Source organism: Prionailurus viverrinus, chromosome B2 (assembly GCF_022837055.1).
Source record: "Prionailurus viverrinus isolate Anna chromosome B2, UM_Priviv_1.0, whole genome shotgun sequence".
In the NCBI taxonomy this organism is placed as follows: Eukaryota; Metazoa; Chordata; class Mammalia; order Carnivora; family Felidae; genus Prionailurus; species Prionailurus viverrinus.
In genome coordinates, this window is record NC_062565.1 from 115,196,122 (window position 1) to 115,222,937 (window position 26,816).

General features: G+C 36.0%; 1 protein-coding gene across 4 annotated transcripts in view; it reads right to left on the reverse strand.

Annotated features, from left to right (window-relative positions):
* Positions 1 to 26,816, reverse strand: part of ECHDC1 (ethylmalonyl-CoA decarboxylase 1) — a 55,243-nt gene that overhangs the window by 20,587 nt on the left and 7,840 nt on the right. For all 4 annotated transcript variants that reach the window (XM_047858042.1, XM_047858040.1, XM_047858039.1 and 1 more), the window contains exons 2-5: positions 26,323 to 26,544; positions 20,962 to 21,104; positions 18,429 to 18,481; positions 16,706 to 16,786 (exon numbers count right to left, since the gene is read on the reverse strand). In XM_047858042.1, coding sequence (XP_047713998.1) covers positions 16,706 to 16,786; positions 18,429 to 18,481; positions 20,962 to 21,104; positions 26,323 to 26,542 — 497 coding nt within the window. In that variant the 5' untranslated portion in view covers positions 26,543 to 26,544. The remainder of the gene's footprint in view (positions 1 to 16,705; positions 16,787 to 18,428; positions 18,482 to 20,961; positions 21,105 to 26,322; positions 26,545 to 26,816) is intronic.

Sequence of the window (26,816 nt, forward strand, 5' to 3'; positions counted from 1 at the left end):
AAGGTGCTGAAGGGGTACTTGAAGAAATTATAGCTGAGAACTTCCCTGAACTGGGGAAGGAAAAAGGCATTGAAATCCAAGAGGCACAGAGAACTCCCTTCAGACGTAACTTGAATCGATCTTCTGCACGACATATCATAGTGAAACTGGCAAAATACAAGGATAAAGAGAAAATTCTGAAAGCAGCAAGGGATAAACGTGCCCTCACATATAAAGGGAGACCTATAAGACTCGTGACTGATCTCTCTTTTGAAACTTGGCAGGCCAGAAAGAATTGGCATGAGATCTTCAGTGTGCTAAACAGAAAAAATATGCAGGCGAGAATCCTTTATCCAGCAAGTCTGTCATTTAGAATAGAAGGAGAGATAAAGGTCTTCCCAAACAAACAAAAACTGAAGGAATTTGTCACCACTAAACCAGCCCTACAAGAGATCCTAAGGGGGACCCTGTGAGACAAAGTCCCAGAGACATCACTACAAGCATAAAACATACAGACATCACAATGACTCTAAACCCGTATCTTTCTATAATAACACTGAATGTAAATGGATTAAATGCACCAACCAAAAGACATAGGGTATCAGAATGGATAAAAAAACAAGACCCATCTATTTGCTGTCTACAAGAGACTCATTTTAGACCTGAGGACACCTTTAGATTGAGAGTGAGGGGATGGAGAACTATTTATCATGCTATTGGAAGCCAAAAGAAAGCTGGAGTAGCCATACTTATATCAGACAAACTAGACTTTAAACTAAAGGCTGTAACAAGATGTGAAGAAGAGCATTATATAATAATTACAGGGTCTATCCATCAGGAAGAGCTAACAATTATAAATGTCTATGCACCAAATACCGGAGCCCCCAAATATATAAAACAATTACTCATAAATATAAGCAACCTTATTGATAAGAATGTGGCAATTGCAGGGGACTTTAACACCCCACTTACAGAAATGGATAGATCATCTAGACACACGGTCAATAAAGAAACAAGGGCCCTGAATGATACACTGGATCAGATGGACTTGACAGATATATTTAGAACTCTGCATCCCAAAGCAACAGAATATACTTTCTTCTCGAGTGCACATGGAACATTCTCCAAGATAGATCATATACTGGGTCACAAAACAGCCCTTCATAAGTTTACAAGAATTGAAATTATACCATGCATACTTTCAGACCACAATGCTATGAGCTTGAAATCAACCACAGGAGAAAGTCTGGAAAACCTCCAAAAGCATGGAGGTTAAAGAACACCCTACTAACGAATGAGTGGGTCAACCAGGCAATTAGAGAAGAAATTAAAAAATATATGGAAACAAACGAAAATGAAAATACAACAATCCAAACGCTTTGGGACACAGCAAAGGCAGTCCTGAGAGGAAAATACATTGCCATCCAGGCCTATCTCAAGAAACAAGAAAAATCCCAAATACAAAATCTAACAGCACACCTAAAGGAAATAGAAGCAGAACAGCAAAGGCAGCCTAAACCCAGCAGAAGAAGAGAAATAATAAAGATCAGAGCAGAAATAAACAATATAGAGTCTAAAAAAACTGTAGAGCAGATCAACGAAACCAAGAGTTGGTTTTTTGAAAAAATAAACAAAATTGACAAACCTCTAGCCAGGCTTCTCAAAAAGAAAAGGGAGATGACCCAAACAGATAAAATCATGAATGAAAATGGAATTATTACAACCAATCCCTCAGAGATACAAACAATTATCAGGGAATACTATGAAAAATTATATGCCAACAAATTGGACAACCTGGAAGAAATGGACAAATTCCTGAACACCCACACTCTTCCAAAACTCAATCAGGAGGAAATAGAAAGCTTGAACAGACCCATAACCAGCGAAGAAATTGAATCGGTTATCAAAAATCTCCCAACAAATAAGAGTCCAGGACCAGATGGCTTCCCAGGGGAGTTCTACCAGATGTTTAAAGCAGAGATAATACCTATCCTTCTCAAGCTATTCCAAGAAATAGAAGGGGAAGGAAAACTTCCAGACTCATTCTATGAAGCCAATATTACTTTGATTCCTAAACCAGACAGAGACCCTGTAAAAAAAGAGAACTACAGGCCAATATCCCTGATGAATATGGATGCAAAAATTCTCAATAAGATACTAGCAAATCGAATTCAACGGCATATAAAAAGAATTATTCACCATGACCAGTGGGATTCATTCCTGGGACGCAGGGCTGGTTCAACATTCGCAAATCAATCAACGTGATACATCACATTAACAAAAAAAAAAGAGAAGAACCATATGATCCTGTCAATTGATGCAGAAAAGGCCTTTGACAAAATCCAGCACCCTTTCTTAATAAAAACCCTTGAGAAAGTCAGGATAGAAGGAACATACTTACACATCATAAAAGCCATTTATGAAAAGCCCACAACTAACATCATCCTCAATGGGGAAAAACTGAGAGCTTTTTCCCTGAGATCAGGAACACGACAAGGATGCCCACTCTCACCGCTGTTGTTTAACATAGTGCTGGAAGTTCTAGCATCAGCAATCAGACAACAAAAGGAAATCAAAGGCATCAAAATTGGCAAAGATGAAGTCAAGCTTTCGCTTTTTGCAGATGACATGATATTATACATGGAAAATTTGATAGACTCCACCAAAACTCTGCTAGAACTGATACATGAATTCAGCAAAGTTGCAGGATACAAAATCAATGTACAGAAATCAGTTGCATTCTTATACACTAACAATGAAGCAACAGAAAGACAAATAAAGAAACTGATCCCATTCACAATTGCACCAAGAAGCATAAAATACCTAGGAATAAATCTAACCAAAGATGTAAAGGATCTGTATGCTGAAAACTATAGAAAGCTTATGAAGGAAATTGAAGAAGATTTAAAGAAATGGAAAGACATTCCCTGCTCATGGATTGGAAGAATAAATATTGTCAAAATGTCAATACTACCCAAAGCTATCTACACATTCAATGCAATCCCAATCAAAACTGCACCAGCATTCTTCTCGAAACTAGAACAAGCAATCCTAAAATTTATATGGAACCACAAAAGGCCCCGAGCAGCCAAAGGAATTTTGAAGAAGAAGACCAAAGCAGGAGGCATCACAATCCCAGACTTTAGCCTCTACTACAAAGCTGTCATCATCAAGACAGCATGGTATTGGCACAAAAACAGACACATAGACCAATGGAATCGAATAGAAACCCCAGAACGAGACCCACAAACGTATGGCCAACTCATCTTTGACAAAGCAGGAAAGAATATCCAATGGAAAAAAGACAGGCTCTTTCACAAATGGTGCTGGGAGAACTGGACAGCAACACGCAGAAGGTTGAAACTAGACCACTTTCTCACACCATTCACAAAAATAAACTCAAAATGGATAAAGGACCTGAATGTGAGACAGGAAACCATCAAAACCTTAGAGGAGAAAGCAGGAAAAGACCTCTCTGACCTCAGCCGTAGCAATCTCTTACTCGACACATCCCCAAAGGCAAGGGAATTAAAAGCAAAAGTGAATTACTGGGACCTTATGAAGATAAAAAGCTTCTGCACAGCAAAGGAAACAACCAACAAAACTAAAAGGCAACCAACGGAATGGGAAAAGATATTTGCAAATGACATATCGGACAAAGGGCTAGTATCCAAAATCTATAAAGAGCTCACCAAACTCCACACCCGAAAAACAAATAACCCAGTGAAGAAATGGGCAGAAAACATGAATAGACACTTCTATAAAGAAGACATCTGGATGGCCAACAGGCACATGAAAAGATGTTCAACGTCGCTCCTTATCAGGGAAATACAAATCAAAACCACACTTAGATATCACCTCACGCCAGTCAGAGTGGCCAAAATGAACAAATCAGGAGACTATAGATGCTGGAGAGGATGTGGAGAAACGGGAACCCTCTTGCACTGTTGGTGGGAATGCAAATTGGTGCAGCCGCTCTGGAAAGCAGTGTGGAGGTTCCTCAGAAAATTAAAAATAGACCTACCCTATGACCCAGCAATAGCACTGCTAGGAATTTATCCAAGGGATACAGGAGTACTGATGCATAGGGGCACTTGTACCCCAATGTTTATAGCAGCACTCTCAACAATAGCCAAATTATGGAAAGAACCTAAATGTCCATCAACTGATGAGGATAAAGAAATTGTGGTTTATATACACAATGGAATACTACATGGCAATGAGAAAGAATGAAATATGGCCTTTTGTAGCAACGTGGATGGAACTGGAGAGTGTGATGCTAAGTGAAATAAGCCATACAGAGAAAGACAGATACCATATGGTTTCACTCTTATGTGGATCCTGAGAAACTTAACAGAAACCCATGGGGGAGGGGAAGGAAAAAAAAAAAAAAGAGGTTAGAGTGGAAGAGAGCCAAAGCATAAGAGACTGTTAAAAACTGAGAACAAACTGAGGGTTGATGGGGGGTGGGAGGGAGGGGAGGGTGGGTGATGGTTATTGAGGAGGGCACCTTTTGGGATGAGCACTGGGTGTTGTATGGAAACCAATTTGACAATAAATTTCATATATTAAAATAAATAAATAAATAAATAAATAAATAAATAAATAAATAAATAAATAAAATGTCAATGTCATGAAAGACAATGGCACGCTACAGAACACTTCCAGATTAAAGGAAAGTGATGAGATCTTGACAACTAGCTGCAGTACATGAACCTGCAATGGAGGAAAACAATGCTACACTGGACATTATTGTCAGATTGACAAAATCGGTGTATAGATAGTATATTAGATAAAAGTATTGCATCAAGGTTAAATTTCCTGCCTTTGACAACAGTACTGTTGTTATGTAAGACTGTATTCTTGTTCTTAACAATATATATAGTTATGTGTGTGTCTCTGTGTGTGAATGTGTGTAAAGGATTAAAAGGGCAAGATATTTGTAACCTACTCTCAAATTTCTCAGGAATAATATGCACACATACATATATATATAAACATACATACTCATATAGGAGAGATAGAAAATAAAAACAAAACATTAAGATGTCAAAAATTGGTAAATCTAGTGAATGATATAGGAAAATTCTTGGTATCATTACTGAACTTTTTCTGTAAGTTTGTAATTATTTCCAAACCAGAAAAAAACAAACAACAAAAAACCCAATTCTAGTTTCTGTCTTGCACCAAATTCAATAACAAAAATTAAATATTAGACATGTCATTAAAATATTTACATGCTTACTTGATAAAAATTGATGCTAAAAGCCAAGCAGTTGGACTTTGTCATTTTCTCTTTTCTAGGGTAGTTTTGAGGGATCTTTTCTTTTCTCTTTCTCCTTTCCACCCTTTTTTGAATGAGGTGGAATAAGACAGAAAGTAGAATAAAGAAATGAGTGTTCTAAGTACCTCCTAAAACACATTCTGGAATCTTGAGCTTAAAACCAATCTAAGAAACCATATTATAATTACACTTAAAATAATGTTTGTATAAGTGAAACTTTATCAGTTTGTCACATATAGGAACTATCATTATTAAAGTTTTCTAAAAAGTATCTAAACAAATGTTTAAAAACTAAAAAGTTTACAAAGGTAACTAAGAATAACAAGGTTACCAATTTTCATTGGTCCTCAAAGAGGTGAAAGGTGAGAACTATATTCTCTATTCCAAGCCGATAAGTTGTAGGCAGAATGATCCCACAAAGATGTCCATGCCCTAATCCCTGGAACCGGTGCATGTGTACTTTACACAAGAAAAGAGACTTTGCAGATGTAATTAAGATTACATACATTAAAAGAGGGAGGTTATCTGAATGGGCTCTTAATTTAACCACATGAACTCTTAAAAGCAGAGAACTTTCTCCAACTGGAGTAAGGTAAATGAGAAAAATTCAAAGTATGAGAGAAACTCAACCCTCCACTGCTGCAGGGAGCCACATGGAAAACATGAGAAGGAATGCAGAATGCAGACATCCTTTAGGAGTAAAGACCAGTCCCTGGCTGATAGTCAGCAAGGAAAACGGGGACATGGGTCCTACAAGTGCACAGAACTGAAATCTGCCAGTTGTGATCAGGATGAGCCTGGAAGTGGATTCTCCCAGAGTCTCCAGTCTAGCCAACATCCTGATTTGGGCCTTGTGTGACCAGCTTTACAGAAACCAGTTGAGCCTAGCTGGACTTCAGGCTTCTACATTTGTGAGATGACAAACCGATGCTGTTTTAAGCCACTAAATCAGTAGTAATTTGTTATGGCTGCAATAGAAAACTAATAACACAAATAAGTATTTTCTTAATTTATATTGCAATGTAAATATTTTAATTAGTCAAGACAGATTAAAAAATTAGAAGCAAATCATTTTATCACAGTTCTAGCTTTTTATTCCCTACATCAATTTTGTAACTAAAAAAGAAACAATCTCTGAATGACCAGATTCCAAGCACTGAGGAATGCCAATGTTTAATTCATAATGCTTTGCTTTTAAAAATGTTTTTAAGGGGTACCTGGGTGGCTCAGTTGGTTAAATGTCTGACTTTTGATTTTGGCTCATGTCATGATATCATGGTTCGTGAGATCAAGCCCCACATCAGGTTCTGCGCTGATAGTGCAGAACCTGCTTAGGATTCTCTCTCCTCCCTCATTGCCCTCCCCCCTCAAAGTAAATAAATGAACATTTTTTAAAATGCTTTTTAAAAGCCATTTTTTCTAAGAATGTTTTATATGAAAATTATGATTCAGTTGAGTGCAATTTAATATAAGGGTCTACATATGCCAAGTAGACCTGAATGTTTCTGAACTATTCTGAAATATTAATTTGTTATAAGTATCAGCAACGGGTGCTTAGAGGGTTGGGAGCAGAGGGCAGGATAATGCTAGAATGCTGCATGAGATAATTTCTTTGGAGTATTCACATCCAGTGTATCTCTCATCTTCTGAAATATTTCCCATGGTAATAACAGCAACAGGGACGAAAATCTTAGTTGAGTGAATTCTAGGCAATTCTCCAAGGTAAGAAAGTTAAACAAGCTAAACATATAACCCTAAGGAAGGAATTTATCTTTTAAAAGAATGCTATGAAAGCTTTTGGTGTTCTTTTGGAACACATAGATATTTTTAGAATAATAATTAAAGCAATCTGTCATACAGAATAACTGACAAGGGTCTGATAAAGTTGGGAGGAAAATCAGCTATACACTTATACTGACTTACGGCTTCCTTGTAACTGTGGCCAGTAAGGTAATTCAGTATGCAATACTCTCTATTAGCCTCTAACCTTTAAGAACTTTTGTTCTCGGTGTGTAGGTTAAAAGGGGCTGAACAGCTGAAGACAATGCTTTTCAAAATTCTATTGTGAAGGATCAGTTTCTACCATTTGTTTTTTAACTCCTTGTCAGCTGTGAATCAACAATTTTGTAAAATGAGGTAAAGCTACATTACTAGAAAAATGAAACAAAATCCTAAGCCATACAAGTTTCTTGGGTGCTAAACATGTTTAATGAATGACTCAAGTGAATGCAATTTGATATGAGGGCCTGTATATACCAAGTAGTTGATCCACAAATGAACATGTCTTCATTGGCAAGGTGAATGTAGCAGGTATATTACTAGATTTATCTGATGAGGGCAAGACCCCAGGACACAGAACACTTCCTTCATTTAGGGGACAGCAAACAAGGCGAACTAGCAGTACTAAAGGACGAAGTAGTCTGTGATTGTTTTCCCTGTGATTTTGCCTTTTGTCCTAAACCCTAACTACACCCAAACACAGATCAGGAATGACTATGAAGGATAATGCAAAAGTCTAAAAAATGCTTAAAGATGAACACCAGGCTCTACATGAAAGAGTGCACTATTTCCAGAGGACATCTATAAAGTTTAATTTGTACTTACTTTTACGTAAAGGCTTTTTAAGTATAATAATGCACATTCACATATAGCTTAGAATTCCTTAAATGTATTATATATTTAAACATGTACTTTTAAATATGTTACATATATTATATAATTACATATTTGAATTATGTATTACACAAATACCTGTATTTAAGGATAAAGTGAGAAAAGTATTTAATCCTTTCACACATAGAACATTTTAAATTAATCTCACGTTGTCCTTTATAAAGCCAAGACCCTTCCTCCTACAGAATCAAATGTAGTATCCTAATGCAATCTGCACTGATGACAGCAGAGGGCACTGTCATACGAAATGGCCATTTTTCACAGTACACACGATTCCTCCCCAAACAACTGCTAGTTTTCAAAGAGGCTAAGATCTTTATAAATTAATTGTCTTATACACCAAAACTATTTTAATATATATATTTATGTGAATACAAAGTGATCTATTTCAACTGATAAATTGGAACCTGAGTCATGAATTATAAAAAAGAATAAAAACTAAATAATTTAATACTTTACATAAATAAACTTACTCTTTCCTAATACTATTTCTATTACTATACGATGCCATTTATACTAAGTTCAAGAAGAAAATAAAATAGAACATATAAGCTACAGAAGAGTTAATTTCCTTAGGAAATAAGGAAGGTATGAAGTAATTTGATTAAAAAAGAGAAAATAATTATAATAAATATAAATAAAATATATATTTATTTATATTTTTATATATTTATATATTATATATTATTGATTTATTTATATATTAATTATATATTTATTTATTTATTTTTATTTATTTATATAAATATATAAATAAAACTTAGGGTAACTGTTGCCCCTACATGGAAATGAGGGGGCTGTAACTTAGAAGGGGCATGCAGGAGAGTTCAGGAGTGCTGACAATGTTCCCATTCTTGACCTATATCATGGTTACATAGTTTTCCATTTTATAATAAGTCATTAAACTCAATATTATGTTTTATATAAACAAACTCAAAATATGTGAAGGCCTTACCAAAATTACATCAGTAGTCAGAAGAAATATACAACACAGGTAATGATAAAGTGAACAGCATACCTGTAGAAATATATACTTCAAAAACAGGGGTTCTAAACCAAGGATCCATGGATGAGATTTTATGCAAAATTTCCTCAAAGATAGGGTTCCTGGCTTTCATTACATTCTCAAAAAACTAGAAGAACAATGTGCAATGTGTAAATATCATCTGGGTATGAATACATATCCAGTTATTTTATAAGCAATTAAGTTCTGAAACTATTCAAATGACACAGAATAAAATATATCTAATGTAGGAGAATTTCTGGTTAAAGAAACAATTTTCTTCATTCATGAAGTTAAAAATTCAGATGTGCTTAAACGCATAATAATTTGTGAAGTTATGATACGTAGAAGCAAAATGCATGACAACAATAGCGTGAGGACAGGAGAAGGAAATAGGAGTATATTAGTATTCTAGTATTTGATGTAAGGTAGCATAATACTATTTGAAGGTGGACTGTAAGTTCAAAATGCATCATATTAACTCTAAGCCAACCAGTAAAAAAAATGTATATATGTATGCATATGTATTTGTGTGCATATACAAAAAAAGAGAAAATATTTTTCAGTATTTTAGAAATATATATATTCCTATATATGACAGACACTACAATTCAAGAAATTCATGTCTTGGTTTTCTGTTTCATTTTTCTAATAATATATTTTACTAGGTATTTATATTTATATATATTTGTATACGTATATGTTTATATATAGGCATATCTTATTTTATTATGTTTTAACTGCACCTTGCAGATACTGTGACCTTTACAATTTGAAGCTTTATAGCAAACTTGCTATCCAGCAAGTCTATCAGCTCTGTTTTTCCAACAGCTTTGCTGACTTTACATCTCTGTGTTGCATTCTGGTAATTCTTGCAGTATTTCAACTTTTTATTCATTACTGTATTTGTTATGGCAATCTGTGATCAGTGATTTATGTTGCTACTGTAATTATTTTGGGGTGCCACGAATCATGCCCATATAAGACCGCAAACTAATTGATAAATACTATGTGATCTGACTACCCACGGGCCATTCCCCCAACTCTCTCCATCTCTTTGGGCCTCCCCATTCCCAGAGAGACAATTGCTAATTAATAATCCTGCAATGGCCTCTAAGTGTTCAAGTGAAAAGAAAGAGTCTCATGTCTTTCATTTTATATCAAAAGTTAGAATGCTTAGTAAGAAAGGCATATCAAAATCTGAGATAAGATGACAGCCTTTTACAGCAGTTAGCCAAGTTATGAATGCAAAGGAAAAGTTCTGCAAGGAAATTAAAAGTGCTACTTACTGAAAACACAAAGATAAGAAAGCAAAACAGCCTTATTGTTGATATAGACAAAGGGTTTTTTTTTTTTTAATTTTTAATTTTATTTGAGAGTGAGCCCAAGCAGGGGAGAGGGGCAGAAGGTGAGGGGACAGAGGGAGAGAGAGGCAAAGAGAGAGAGAGAGAGAGGAAAGAGAGAGAGAGGAAAGAGAGAAAGGAAAGAGAGAGAGAGAGAGAGAGAATCTCAAGCAGGCTCCACACTCAGCACAGAGCCTGACACAGGGCTCGATCCCACAACCCTGGGATCATGACCTGAGCTGACATCAAGAGTCCAACGCTCAACCAACTGAGCGACCCAGGCACCCCAAGATAGATAAAGCTTTAGTAGTCAAGATAAAGATCAAACCAAACACAACACTCCCTTAATCCAAAGCCTAACCCAGAGCAAGGCCCTAACTCTCTTCAATTCTAAGAGGTTTGACAGAAGGGAGAAAGCTACAGAGGAAAAGTCTGAAACTAGCAGCAATTGGTTCATGAGGTTTAAGGAAAAGCCATCTCCATAGCATACAAATGTAAGATGAAACATCAAGAGCTGATGTAAAAACTGAAGCAAGTTAGAAGATCTAGCTAAGATAATTAATGGAGGTGGCTACATTAAAACAATTTTCAATGTAGACGAAACAGCCTTTTATTGGAAGAAGATGCCATATAGGGCTTTCGAACCTAAAGAGCTTCAGAACTTCAAAGCTTCGAAGGACAGGCTGACTCACTTGTTAGGGGTTAATGGAGCTGGTGACTCTAATCTGAAGCCAATGCTCATTTACCACACCAAAAATCCTAGGGCCCTTAAGAATTATGCTAAATCTACTCTGCCTGTGCTCTATGAATGGAGTAACAAAGCTTGGCTGATGGCACATCTATTTACACCACAGTTTAATGAATATTTTAAAACCCACTGTTGAGACCTACTTCTCAGGAAAGAAGATCCCTCTCAAAACATTACTGCTCAGGGGCGCCTGGGTGGCGCAGTCGGTTAAGCGTCCGACATCAGCCAGGTCACGATCTCGCTGTCCGTGAGTTCGAGCCCCGTGTCAGGCTCTGGGCTGATGGCTCGGAGCCTGGAGCCTGTTTCTGATTCTGTGTCTCCCTCTCTCTCTGCCCCTCCCCCGTTCATGCTCTGTCTCTCTCTGTCCCAAAAATAAATAAAAAATGTTGAAAAAAAAAAATTTTTAAAAAATTAAAAAAAAAAAACATTACTGCTCATTGACAAATACAGCCGGTCATCCAAGAACTCTGATGGAAACTATGGGATTAATGATTTCATGCCTACTAACACAACATCAATTCTGCCGCCTATGGATCAAGAAGTCATTTTGACTTTCAAGTCTTATTATTTAAGAAATACATTTCATACATAAATCTAATGCTGCCATAGACAGTGATTCTTCTGATAGAGCGTGGCAGAGTAAATTGAAAACCTGGAAAGCATTCACCATTCTACATGCCATAAAGAACATTAATGATTCATGGGAAGAGGTCAAAATGCCAACATTAACAGGCTTTTGGAAGACATTAATTCCAAACTTCATGGATGATTTCAGTGGACGAAGTCACTGCAGATGTGGTGCAAACACCAAGAAGACTAGAATTAGAAGTGAAGCCTAAAGATGAATTGCTGCAACTCATGATAAAAAAAACTTGAACAGATGAGGAGCTGATTCTTACAGATGAGCAGAGAAAGTGGTTTCTTGAGATTGAACCTATTCCTGGTGAAGATGCTTTGAAGACTGCTGAAATGGTATAGTGATTATTAGAGATAAAATAGGAATATAAAAAATAATCTAGAATGAGGCAGAAAAGTAAGAAAGACGGGACAAACAGAAAACAAACACCAAGATGATAGATTTAAACCCAATTATATCAATAACAATGAATATATATGGTGTAAACACTCCAATTAAAAGAGATTGTCAGACTGGATAAAAAAAAAAAACACTCAAATATATAATGTCTACTAACTACATATAGCATAGGTTAAAACGAAAGGAAACTGGGGGGTACGCCTGGGTGGCTCAGTGGGTTAAATGTCTTGAATTCTGCTCAGGTCATGATCTCACAGTCCATGAGGTTGAGTCCTGTGTCAGGCTCTGTGTTGACAGCTCAGAGCCTAGAGCCTGCTTCAAATTGTGTTTCCCTTTCTTTCTGCCCCTCCCCTACTTGTGTGCACACTCTCTCTCTTAAAAATAAACATAAAAGGGGCGCCTGGGTGGCGCAGTCGGTTAAGCGTCCGACTTCAGCCAGGTCACGATCTCGCGGTCCCTGAGTTCGAGCCCCGCGTCGGGCTCTGGGCTGATGGCTCAGAGCCTGGAGCCTGTTTCCGATTCTGTGTCTCCCTCTCTCTCTGCCCCTCCCCCGTTCATGCTCTGTCTCTCTCTGTCCCCCCCAAAAAAATAAATAAACGTTGAAAAAAAAATTTTTTTTTAAAAAAACATAAAATAAATAAATAAATAAATAAATAAATAAATACAATACAATACAATACAATACAATACAATACAATACAATACAATACAGGAAAGCCTGGGTGGCTCAGTTGGTTAAGTATCAGACTCTTGGTTTCAGCTCAGGTTGTGATTTCACAGTTCATGGGTTTGAGTCCCACATCGGGCTCCACACTGGCAGTGCAAAGCCTGTTTTAAGATTCTGTCTCCCTCTCTCTCTACCCCCCCCCCACTTGTTCTCTATCTCTTTCTCTCAAAATAAATAAACATTTAAAAGTAAATGAACAGGGCCGCTTGGGTGGCTCAGTCAGTTAAGCATCCAACTTCGACTCAGGTCATGATCTCACGGTATGTGAGTTCGAGCCCCGCATTGGGCTCTGTACTAAGCCTGGAGGCTGCTTCGGATTCTATGTCTCCCTCTCTCTCTGCCCTTCCCCCACTCATGCTCTGTCTGTCTCTCAAAAATAAATAAATGCTAATAAATAAATAAATAGATAGATAAAATGAAACGACAGAAAAAGATATACCACAGAAATGTTAATCATAAGAAAGCTGGGATGACTATATTTACAAACAAAATAGATGCCTGATTAGATCCTGGACTTGAAAAAAGACATTAGTACGACAATTGAAAAACTTCGAATGAGGCCTATAGATGAGTTAAAAGTTTTGTAACAATATCAATTTCCTGGTTTAATAATTGTACTGTGGTTATGTATGATATTAACATCTGGAAAAACTGAGTCAAAGTTATATAGGAATTATCTATGTAAATTTTGCAACTTTTACATAAGTCTGTAATTATTACAAACTGAGAGTTAAAAATATTTTAAAAATTAAAAATCTCAGCTCTTTGAAAAACACTAATAACAAAATAAAAAGGCTGAAAGAATATTCACGATACATCTATTTGACAAAAATATGCTATATATTTGACTTATATAGACTTTTACCTATAATATATAGTAATAATAATACATAATATGCATAGAAAGCCATACTACTGAGCAACAAAATGAATAAACCACCAATAATATGGAATAACACAGGTGAATCTTGAAAACAAACTGTAGTGGGCGCCTGAGTGGCTCAGTTGGTTAAGTGTCAGACTCTTGGTTTTGGCTCAGTTCATGATCTCACGGTTTTGTGAGTTCAGGCTCCGTGTCGGGCTCTGCACTGGTAGCATGGAGCTTGCTTGGGATTCTCTGTCTCTCCTTCTCTCTCTGCCCCTCCCTGACTCATACTGTCTCTGTCTCTCTCAAAATAAATATATAAGCTTAAAAAAAAAAAAAAAGAAAAGAAAACGAGCTGTAGTATATCCATGCAATATAAAGCTTTTCAACATTAAAAAGGAATGATGTAGGGGCGCCTGGGTGGCTCAGTCGGTTAAGCGTCCGACTTCGGCTCAGGTCATGATCTCGCGGTTCGTGAGTTCAAGCCCTGCGTCGGGCTCTGTGCTGATGGCTCAGAGCCTGGAGCCTGTTTCGGATTCTGTGCCTCCCTCTCTCTCTGACCCTCCCCCGTTCATGCTCTGTCTCTGTCTCAAAAATAAAAGTTAAAAAAAAAAAATTAAAAAAAAAAGGAATGATGTAGTGATACATGATACATAACTGATAAATCTCACGATAATTATGCTGAATGAAGGAAGCCTGACACACACGCAAGCATACTAAATGAACCTATTTATATAAAATGCTAAAAATAAACCAAAAAAATCTAATTTAGAGTAAAAAGGTGATCAGTGTTTGCCTTGGACTAAGGTGCTAACTTACTGGGAAATGGTACATGCAAACACGTGGGGTTGGTAAAAATGTTCTATATCTGGATTGTAGAGATGGTTACACAGTATAGAATGGAAATTATGCCACAACAAAAGTGATTTAAAACTTCTTAAAATGAAGGCTAAAAAAGTCTTTGATTAAAAAATATACATCTTTAGGTATTTTTAATTATAGGTTTTTTCTTTTTGATGAGTATCTTTTATATTACCATGACTATTTTCATAGCATTTTAGTACAGTAAATAGATTATAAGATTTAGCTTATATACTTTAAGAATCTGAACTTTGAAAAAAAAATAAATAATTAAAAATATATTTTTTTTATTTTTTTAAAAAATCTGAACTTTAGGGGCACCTAGATGGCTCAGTCAGTTATGTTTCCAACTTCAGCTCAGGTCACGATCTCGTGCCCTGCGTCGGGCTCTGTGCTGACAGCTCGGAGCCTGGAGCCTGCTTCAGATTGTGTGTCTCCCTCAGTTCTGCCCATCCCCTGCTCACACTCTGTTTCTCTCACTCTTTCAAAAATAAATAAACATTTAAAAAAACTTAAAAAAAAAAAGGAATCTGAACTATGAAAACATGAAAATTTGTGGTTCAAAGAAACAGAACTGAAATAGAACAAAAGATCTGAATTAGTCACCTCAACTATTTTTCCTCTAGTCTACCACACCACGTGCCAGGGGACAATGCTTTTTCTTTAGTATCTGAAAGGGAAGTAAAAATTTTAAACAATGAAAGTCTCCTCTTAGTGTATGCTCCAACATTTTCCTTCCAGCATCAAGTGTATAATGAATAAGAAAAAAGGCGTAAGGCCAGGATTAGCCTTACGGCTGAAAAGCATCCCTAGTGAAAAGAGAATTAGTAAGTTTAAAACTATGCCAAAATATTCCTACACTGGCATTTCTATAAAAGTATAAGAGTAGTAAGGTAATCTTATCTATAATCTAATCAATATCATGTGTACATCAATGTGTACCTAGGTTAAGTTTATGCTAAACATCTACATATTAAATCATTTATAGATATTTAGCAGAGATTATTTGTATTTTATAAAGAAACTGAGACTTAGACAAACTAGTTATTTATTTAAAGTCAAATACAGTTGAACCTTGAACAATGTGAGGGTTAGGAGCATTTACTCCCCATGCAGTCAAAAATCTGTGTAGAACTTTAACTCCCCCAAAACTTAACTACTAATAGCCTACTGTTGACCAAAAGCCTTATCAATAACATAAGCAGTCAACTGACATATACTTTGAATGTTATATGTATGATATACTGTATTGTTATAATAAAGTAGGCCAGAGAATAGAAAATGCTACTAAGAAAATCATAAGGAAGAGAAAATACATTTACAATACTGTTCTGTATTTATTGAAAAAAAACCCTGTATAAGTGGACCCGTGCATCAAACTCAGGTTATTCAAGGGTCAACTATAGAAAAAAGTGGGAAACTGGGATTGAACCTAAGTCTATCTGACTCCAGTGCTCGGGCTCTTTACTGTTTTGCCATTTTATCCCCACTTATGCTTGCTATATAAGCTATATATACTGCCTTCCATATTTGTACAGATCAAAGAACACTATAATGGTTCTCCTTATAGCTCAGCTAGCAGGTCTTAGGAATAGTAACTAAGAACATAGTTTCAAGCACAAGTAAAGCATTAGATTCTATAGAACATCATTCCTATAAAATATAGCTATCCGATATTAAAAAATAATTCTGGAAACTGAGGGCTATTGGTCCCAAATAATTTTCTCTAATTTCATTCCCTAACCAGTCCAAAAGTTCCACAAAGTTACTACACATCACCAAAAGGAGAACCTCCCTCTACTGGTAAGAGGATTATTGGAAAAAGCAGTGTCTCTTTCTCCATTCTGTTTTCTCTTTTTTAGTGTTTTATTTTTCTCTGTATAATTCTTTTGAATCTTAAAGTTTCATACATTTCATTGACTTCCTTCCCTAGGAATTTTGCTAACATGGATTTCATTTGCTCAAAATCATTTGTTAACTTTTTGAAATGTATAGTAATAAAGTAATGATAGAGTTATTATTATACTAGATTGACTAAAATTATCTACTTTAATAATAGACAAAAGAAAATATTCACTAACTGATCATCTTGTTTAAGAATATATACAATATTTATATTCAAGCAAAATATAAATTTGAACATGTTGATTATATTTGTGGAGGGAGTAAAGCAATTTTCACCTTACCTGAAATCACATGCTGTAGTAAATTCTGCTCCTCCACCCAATGCCCAACCTTGAACCAGCGCAACACTTATTAAAGGGAGTCTGTTTATTGAAGGAAAAAGGAAAAATGGATGTTAATATTTTTCATTTCAATATTAATTTACAAATATTATTTTTGAAAAACTTGAACTACAGTAGAAACAAATTATTGAACTATGTTTGTAACACACCTCAAAGGATAGTGGAACCTTGAGCCTGTATATCATGACAAATAAAGCAGTCTAATTCTTAAGATATAATAATTCATACTAAATGCTATGTAAGTTTATCATACTACCTCCCTGAATCATTATATAGTTTAAGCTATTAACTATATTTTATACATATTACACATATATAATATGTAATATAAATAAAATTTATAAAGTATAATATATACTATACATGATATATATACTTTATATTTTTTGTACATTACTGTATTTTGTAACTATATATCATGACTTCCTTCCAAATGAATTTTTTAAATATAATATACAGTTTCTACAACTTCTCAGCAGCTGGCAATCAGGAGTAATTCAATGGGACCTTATCTTACTGCATTTGTATTGATGTCAAGTTTTAGATGGCAAAATTTAAGGCTATATCCAAAGGGAGGAAATGTGGTAGAGAAGACTGAGCTCCAAAACTGTATTATAAAGATTCTTAACAAAAGTCTTTTTATTACTCAGTGAAAAGATTAATATCTAATCCTATGGAAAGGAATGGGTCTGTGGTAAAAAGAAATCTCTTCACCTTTTCTCTTTGCAAAGAACCACTCCTGGAGGAATATATATTACAACATAAATCTAAAATGCCTTGAAAGAAAAAAAAAATTAAAAAAAAATAAATAAATAAAATGCCTTGAAAGTATGGAATATTCTGTAGGTTCTAACCAAAACACAAATCTGCAGGCCTAAAGTAATGGGAAATTTATTAACAGATTATGTTTCTAAATACAAAGGATTAAAAACACTTTTAAGATTTCTCTAAGAAAAATTCAAATCATAGCGAAGGGAAGGTGAAGTGGTACAAAAACTATGAAAAAACCAAATATAGACTGATGCCCCACTAGTAAATATGTTAAATAACATGAATTTCCTTATTTTTTATAATTTTTAAATTAGTTACCATTTGGAATACAGAAGTAGAAAGCTAATTAGCCAAAACGTCATAGTTTGTAACCCCAAATGCATAGTGATAAGCCAAGAAGAATTTTCTGCCTTTTCTTCTTCATCTAGATGCAAAGTGAATCCATTTTCCTCAGGAATCGCTAAAAGCCATCACCAATCCATAGGGCTTTTCCTCTCTCTTCTGGATATACACCACTTCACCATACGTTCTACTAATTTTGAATATGAGGTAATCTTTATGTGTCATCTCCTGAACAGTGTCCTTATTCTGCTCCAATATCAGTATTTAACTTTCCCATGGCTATGCCTAAATATAGCTAGTAATATAAGCTCCTCAGGAAAAGTGCTATGTCTTAAATTCTTTTTATCTCTCCCTTCTCTTATCTTTTAAGTAACTGTGCATACTTCACCAACATTTAATTAAATGGCTGTCCTTGATGGCACAAATAAATAGTTCATCATTAAAATAAATATAATTTAAAAATCAAGTATTTTTTAACTGGTGCAAAATAGAACAAATAAGAGCTATTTTTGTTTTTCTTTTTTAGAAATCATAAAGAAAGATACGTTACCTCATAAATCTTGTTAAGGTGTTCTGCATGAACATACATAAGGTCATTCCATCCTTTAAATAAGAATAAGCATAAACACATTATAATGCAAATGTATTATATATGAAATACTTAGCAACAAAGCCAAAAATATACCCAACTTTTTTTTTTATGAGGTTTTCATTTAAAATTCTTTGATGCTGTTAGAAATGCAAATGATGTAGTATTTGATTTTGTTGACTTTCTAGGGCTCCTTGAGCTCTGCATGAGATATTAGCAAAGACTTGGACATGAGAGTCATATTACATACCCCAGAAGAGTGTGAAGTTCTACTCAAGGTAATTTGGGGGAAAGCAGTATAAGATATACCACCTGTTATCCCAAATTCTGATCTCCTAAGAATATATAAAAAACAAATTTCTGGGGCGCCTGGGTGGCTCAGTCGGTTGAGCGTCCAACTTCAGCTCAGGTCACGATCTCACGTCAGGCTCTGGGCTGATGGCTCAGAGCCTGGAGCCTGCTTCTGATTCTGTGTCTCCCTCTCTCTCTGCCCCTCCCCCATTCATGCTCTGTCTCTCTCTGTCTCAAAAATAAATAAACATTAAAAAAAAATTTAAAAAAAAAATTTCTTAAAAGTACAGTTGACCCTTGAACAACACAGGTTTGAATGGCATGGGTCCACTTATATGTGGATTTTTTATAGTCCAGTACTGTAAATATGTATTCTCTTATGATTTTATTTTTTTTACCCTAGAGAGAGACAGCATGCCCAAGCAGGGTGAGGTGGAAGGGGCAAAGGGAGAGAGAGACAGAATCTCAAGCACAATCCACATTCAATTCAAGCAGGCTCCACACTCAGCACGGAGCCCAACACAGGGCTCAATCTCACAACCCTAGGATCACAACCCTAGGATCGTGATCGTCGGATGCTCAACCAATTGAGCCACCACCCAGGTGCCCCATTATGATTTTCCTAATAACGCTTTTTTTCTGTAACTTACTTTATTGTAAGAATACAGTATATAATAACTATAACATAGAAAACATGTTAATCTACTGTTTGTTATTGGTAAAGCTTCCCATTCAACAATAAGCTATTAGAAGTTAAGTTATTGGAGTCAAATTATATGCAGATTATCAACTGCACAGAGGTTGATGGCCCTAACCTCTCAAAAGACTCCCCTCAAAAGTTTCTAATAGTCTTCTATTTGTGAAATGGCTTTTTCCTTATCCTTATGTTCCTGTCTCCATTAACACATGGTAGCTTGCTTTGACCAAATTCTGTATTTTGAAATCCTTTTAGTTTCTAGCAATATTTCCCACTCCTGATTCTCTTCCTATTTCTTCGATTTTTCCTTTTCAGTTTTCTTTTCTCATTCAGCTAATCCAGTAAATGCATGTATTCCCCAACATCAAATCCATGATTCTCTTTCTCTTCTTTATCTAATATTTCTTCCTTGAAAGTTTCATTTATCCCCAATGCTTCAGCTAAAATAAGATTTAGAAAGATTGAGTGATTTTTCTAATCACTTACCCAGAAAGTGTTGAAACCAGCATTCAAATCCAAGTCTTATAAAAATTACCAAAAGAGAGCTCTTTCCTCACATTTTTATGCAAATACAGATCATATACTACACAGAGCAGTATGAGTTGTAGAACACCATTAAAACATCATTACAGGGACGCCTGGGTGGCTCGGTGGGTTAAGCGTCCGACTTCAGCTCAGGTCGATCTCACGGCCCGTGAGTTCAAGCCCCGCATCAGGCTCCGGGCTAAGGTCCGTGAGTTCAAGCCTCGCATCAGGCTCCGGGCTAATGGCTCAGAGCCCAGAGCCTGCTTCCAGTTCTGTGTCTCCCTCTCTCTCTGCCCCTCCCCCGTTCATGCTCTGTCTCTCTCTGCCTCAAAAATAAATTAAACGTTAAAATAAAAAATAATAAATAAATAAATAAATAAATAAATAAATAAATAAATAAATAAAAATAAAACATCATTACCTATATACAGCCCAAACCTATAATTAAATGGCAATGATTAAATTTTTCCTTTTCCTTCCTCTCCCCCACACCTTTTTTTTTTTTTAACCTAGGAGATATGGGTGGAAGTTCCTAGGTTCCTTGAAAGATAATGGAAGATGATTAGGATTCCTTTTCTATCAGCGCAGTTCAAAAGCAAATGTTTTAATCATTACCATTTGTTGAAGCCTACTACATGCCAAAGCATTGCTGGGTACTTTATATATGTACCTCATATAAAATTCCTCATCATGAGATGCTAAGGGTCTTCCACTTAAAAGAATTCAAATTCTGCTGGTTTTAATGGGCTTTAGTGATTGCTAATCTTCTTGCCCTTCCTTTTCTTCCCCTCCATTACTTTACAATATTGCAACCTAATCTATAAGAAGAAAACTAAAACCTCTGACCCTTGGAAGCCTCTTAATATTATCCTGATTATTATGATGATAGCTATCATAATAACCAATGTAAAACATCAATGTCTCAGTGATAAATATCTGACACACATGTGGAATCTAGTGCACAATTCATAGAATACTTGCCTCTGGAGTCCCTAGTGCTTTCACAGCATTCAAATCAGATCCTGAGGAGAAAGTATTTTTTGCCCCACGGACAATGAGACCTTTCCCCTCTGTCCAACTTTCCAATTCAATCACTTTTTCCAGAAGTTGTAGAATCATAACTCCTGCCACAGAGAAGAAGACAAATCAAAGTACATAAGATACCAAAAAAACAGAAATAATTTAAAGCCATCAGGCATCAAACAGGACTCTTAGAGCCTACATTTGATAGATATTTACTAAATATCTATCAAATGCCTATTGTGTTGGTACCATGGGGTATACACAAAAGAGGTATACATGACAGCCCCTGCTTTCAAAGTTTACAATGTTAGTAATCTTTCTCTGTCTGAATTAAGAAATCACACAAATACATAGCTAGGTAGAAAATGAGAATATATCATACATGTCCTAGGAATAAGAAAATTAAATAAATAAGGGTATGGTGGTAAGAAAAAATTATTCCTTAGGTAAAAATCAAATATAGTCCTGGGGCGACTGGGTGGTTCAGTCGGTTGAGCCTCCGACTTCGGCTCAGGTCACTATCTCACGGTCTGTGAGTGAGTTCAAGCCCCGCGTTGGGCTCTGTGCTGACAGCTCGGAGCCTGGAGCCTGCTTCAGATTCTGTGTCTCCCTCTCTCTCTGGCCCTCCCCCATTCATGCTCTGTCTCTCTGTCTCAAAAATAAATAAACATTAAAAAAATTTTTTTTTTTTAAATCAAATATAGTCCTGACTTCACAATAGTACACGTTGTCTTAGGCAACAAGCTCAACAAGCATTATTAAAATCAACAAGCTCATAACAAGAGTTATGCCTGTATTCCTAATTCAAATATAGTTCTGCCCAGAAGACTGAGATCTTACAATCTATTGGGTATATGGTATACAAAACAAAGTATAATATTCCTACTCTACTCACATGAGAACTATTATAATAGATGTTAGTTCAGGAAAGGAACAGTACATAGCATCTTGTTCCACAGCTGACAGACTATGCTCTGAGTAGCCCAAGGCATACTCTGAAAGTACTTCATAGGCTGCCAATAAGATGCCTACCAACCATCAATGCTATGATTTATAGATTACATTTTTACCTTGATATCATTCCGAAATTCTACTGGAGTTTCTTTATAATGAACAAATTTTAAATGGGAATAGGAAGGACTATAATTCTTTTTTTTTTTTTCAACGTTTTTTATATATTTTTTGGGACAGAGAGAGAGCATGAACGGGGGAGGGGCAGAGAGAGGGAGACACAGAATCGGAAACAGGCTCCAGGCTCTGAGCCATCAGCCCAGAGCCTGACACGGGGCTCGAACTCACGGACCGCGAGATCGTGACCTGGCTGAAGTCGGACGCTTAACCGACTGCGCCACCCAGGAGCCCCAGGACTATAATTCTTATCTGTGGTGGTCTTCCAAGTTCATAAAGTTCATAATGCTGTCAACATGATTAAGTTTACTCTTTGTAAGAAAATATTTTAGAAGTCAATATAAAGATCATAACAGAAGGTTAAAACTGGCAAAGACTCTCTGTATCACAAGGTTCCAAAACTTACTATACAGGCCCCATTAAACTATGTATACTATTCTGGAACATAAACCCCAGGATATCAAGAACTATTATTTTCTTTGCCATTTTCTTTTTTTTTTTTTTTTAAATTTTTTTTTTTTGTAGAGCAGTGATTCTTTTTTTTTTTTTTTTTTTTTTTTTTCAACGTTTATTTTTTTGGAGACAGAGAGAGACAGAGCATGAATGGGGGAGGGACAGAGAGAGAGGGAGACACAGAATCGGAAACAGGCTCCAGGCTCTGAGCCATCAGCCCAGAGCCTGACACGGGGCTCGAACTCACGGACCGCGAGATCGTGACCTGGCTGAAGTCGGACGCTTAACCGACTGCGCCACCCAGGAGCCCCAGGACTATAATTCTTATCTGTGGTGGTCTTCCAAGTTCATAAAGTTCATAATGCTGTCAACATGATTAAGTTTACTCTTTGTAAGAAAATATTTTAGAAGTCAATATAAAGATCATAACAGAAGGTTAAAACTGGCAAAGACTCTCTGTATCACAAGGTTCCAAAACTTACTATACAGGCCCCATTAAACTATGTATACTATTCTGGAACATAAACCCCAGGATATCAAGAACTATTATTTTCTTTGCCATTTTCTTTTTTTTTTTTTTTTTAATTTTTTTTTTTTGTAGAGCAGTGATTCTTTTTTTTTTTTTTTTTTTTTTTTTTCAACGTTTATTTTTTTGGAGACAGAGAGAGACAGAGCATGAATGGGGGAGGGACAGAGAGAGAGGGAGACACAGAATCGGAAACAGGCTCCAGGCTCTGAGCCATCAGCCCAGAGCCTGACACGGGGCTCGAACTCACGGACCGCGAGATCGTGACCTGGCTGAAGTCGGACGCTTAACCGACTGCGCCACCCAGGAGCCCCAGGACTATAATTCTTATCTGTGGTGGTCTTCCAAGTTCATAAAGTTCATAATGCTGTCAACATGATTAAGTTTACTCTTTGTAAGAAAATATTTTAGAAGTCAATATAAAGATCATAACAGAAGGTTAAAACTGGCAAAGACTCTCTGTATCACAAGGTTCCAAAACTTACTATACAGGCCCCATTAAACTATGTATACTATTCTGGAACATAAACCCCAGGATATCAAGAACTATTATTTTCTTTGCCATTTTCTTTTTTTTTTTTTTTTTAATTTTTTTTTTTTGTAGAGCAGTGATTCTTTTTTTTTTTTTTTTTTTTTTTTTCAACGTTTATTTTTTTGGAGACAGAGAGAGACAGAGCATGAATGGGGGAGGGACAGAGAGAGAGGGAGACGACTCCCTGTCGGAAACAGGCTCCAGGCTCTGAGCCATCAGCCCAGAGCCTGACACGGGGCTCGAACTCACGGACCGCGAGATCGTGACCTGGCTGAAGTCGGACGCTTAACCGACTGCGCCACCCAGGAGCCCCAGGACTATAATTCTTATCTGTGGTGGTCTTCCAAGTTCATAAAGTTCATAATGCTGTCAACATGATTAAGTTTACTCTTTGTAAGAAAATATTTTAGAAGTCAATATAAAGATCATAACAGAAGGTTAAAACTGGCAAAGACTCTCTGTATCACAAGGTTCCAAAACTTACTATACAGGCCCCATTAAACTATGTATACTATTCTGGAACATAAACCCCAGGATATCAAGAACTATTATTTTCTTTGCCATTTTCTAAAGTAACCAGTAAGGAAGTAGTTCTACAATAAATGTTAATGTTATTGATTCACAAGTAGATTCCACATGTATAGAAAGTTAGAATCCTTTCCAACTGCTAATTATGACCTAACTAAAATAGTAGCCCTTCCCAAGGGTGTTCTAGGTGTTTTATAAATATAGTTCTTGCTCTCAAAATTTATACAGTCCAGTAGCATTTAACAAAAAAATAAAAATAAAAATAAATAATTTAAAAAACACAGTCATTTAGCACAAGAATAAATCTATATAGATAAATATGGACCTTCAATCATCCCTAATATTTAAGCTTCTAAAAAAATGGCCTTAAGTATGAGACATCTATGCCAGTAGTTAATCTTGAACTCATCTTTTTCTACTCTGGTAAACTAAGCATTAAGTGTTAGAAGAAACCTTAAAGAGTAGCTGGTTGGGTAATTTTCAAACCAGAGCCTTGAGGTTTGAAAATTGTGTGGTGTGGGACTCACTCAACTTCTCCCAGACCAAGTCAACCAAACACCATTACCCAAGTCAAAGCATCTCTGCTTGTATTCATTTTAAACATCAGCCATCAAATCAGTATTTGTTTCCATTTGAATAAAAATCTTTACTAATATAAATTATTTGTACCTATTCAGTAGTAAATTAGACTATTAATCTAGTCTAATTTTCTAGAGCAGTCTTTTCTAATTTTATTTTTCCTAGGTTAATATTAAAATTGGCTTTCATTCTCTGAACCAATTGAGGGTATGGAGTTGCATGGTCCAATAAAGTAGCCACCATCCATATCTAGCTACTGAGCACTTGAAATGTGGCTAGTCTAAACTGAGATGTGCGTTTATGTATAAAGTACACACCACATTCAAAAAGTTGGTATAAAAAAAGGGAAAACAACATACAAATAATTTCTCATGAGTCACATGTTGAACTATTAATATACTGGGATAATAAAGTACTTTATTAAAACTAATTTCACCTGTTTCCTTTTACTTTTTAAAAATATGGCTACCGTGGGGCGCCTGGGTGGCTCAGTCGGTTAAGCGTCCAACTTCGGCTCAGGTCATGATCTCACGTTCCGTGAGTTCAAGCCCCGCGTTGGCCTCTGTGCTGACAGCTCAGAGCCCAGAGCCTGTTTCAGATTCTGTGTCTCCCTCTCTCTGACCCTCCCCCGTTCATGCTCTGTCTCTCTCTGTCTCAAAAATAAATAAACGTTAAAAAAAATTTAAAAATAAATAAATAAAAATATGGCTACCAGAAAATTTAAATTTACATATGTGGTTCACATCTGTGTATACTTCTACTGGATAGCACTAAGAGAGAGAGAGAGACATCTCTGAATTATGATAAGAGAAAAGAAAAGTTATCTTGCGTTTTAAAGACCCACCATGACTAACTTACAAAGTTTACAGTCTACTAAATTAGGTCTCAAGGTATGAAAATTTATAGAGGTATTTTTAAGCTCATTATTTCAAATACTACAGAATATAATTTACCATCCATGACGGGCATAACAGGCAAATTGCCGAAGTCACCTTGACTGGGCAGTCAGCAAGGTTATTTATTAGCTCTTGTACAACATCATTAACAACCAACAAGGTACACAAAGTACATCACTGACAGACAGAAATTGCCAAAATCATCTTGAAGCAGGGAGAAATGCTAGAGAGTCAGCAGTGTTACTCAGCTCTTGCATAACATCACAATAGCATAGTTCAAATTTGAGCTTTGGCACAAAATTACAAATTACCACATGTCCTGGACTTTCAGGTCCCTTAAACAGGAAATTCTTACATGCCCAAGAATGCTGCTTGGCAAACAGAAGGTATTTACCAGTATCTAAGAGTCAGGAAATGCTGCAATACATTGGCAAGTGCAAGATTAATTTCCAAGTTTCCTTTTTATCAACATCGGTATTCATGGATTTTTTAAAAAGATTAAAATATTCACAATTAATAAAAAATGTTCCTGGTTGAAGTGATGGTTTGGGTTTTCAGTGTGAGTGTATGTGTTCCAAGAGTACCACAACATTCAAGAATTGTCACTAGAGATAAAAATATGTGATAGCAGCTTAGATTTAGTGTCATTCTTTAGCAAAAGAAAGATCTCTCTATACCTGAGAAGGCATTCATTTTACTTGGATTGTTCAGGGTAAGAATGCCAATACCACTATCTTCCTTCTGAAGGTCAACGGATCCACCAGGAAACTGCTCAAGTTTTTTTTTTACTTCTTCTTCATGGAAGCCATGGGATGTATTATAAAGTGACAATCCCGTTTGATGTAGTAATTTTGTCCTCACAGATAAAGATGATGTCTTCAAAAGACTTCTTGCCATTTCTGGAAAACAGAAAGAAGTACGCAGTGGTCCAGATGAACACTTTTCCAATATTGTATGTTAATAGGTTTTAGTGATAGACCTTTCTGTTTAATTGGGAGTACTTTCCCACTCGTAAAAGCACTCTGAGGAGATGGTCAGTATGGAAATCCTTCTGTTTTGCCTCCTCAAACCAAATACTTCACAAAGTATATCATTTCAGTATATCACTGAGAGATGATGATATAGTTACAGTGCACTGACTGGGATCCAATACACTAGGAAGATTTAGAAA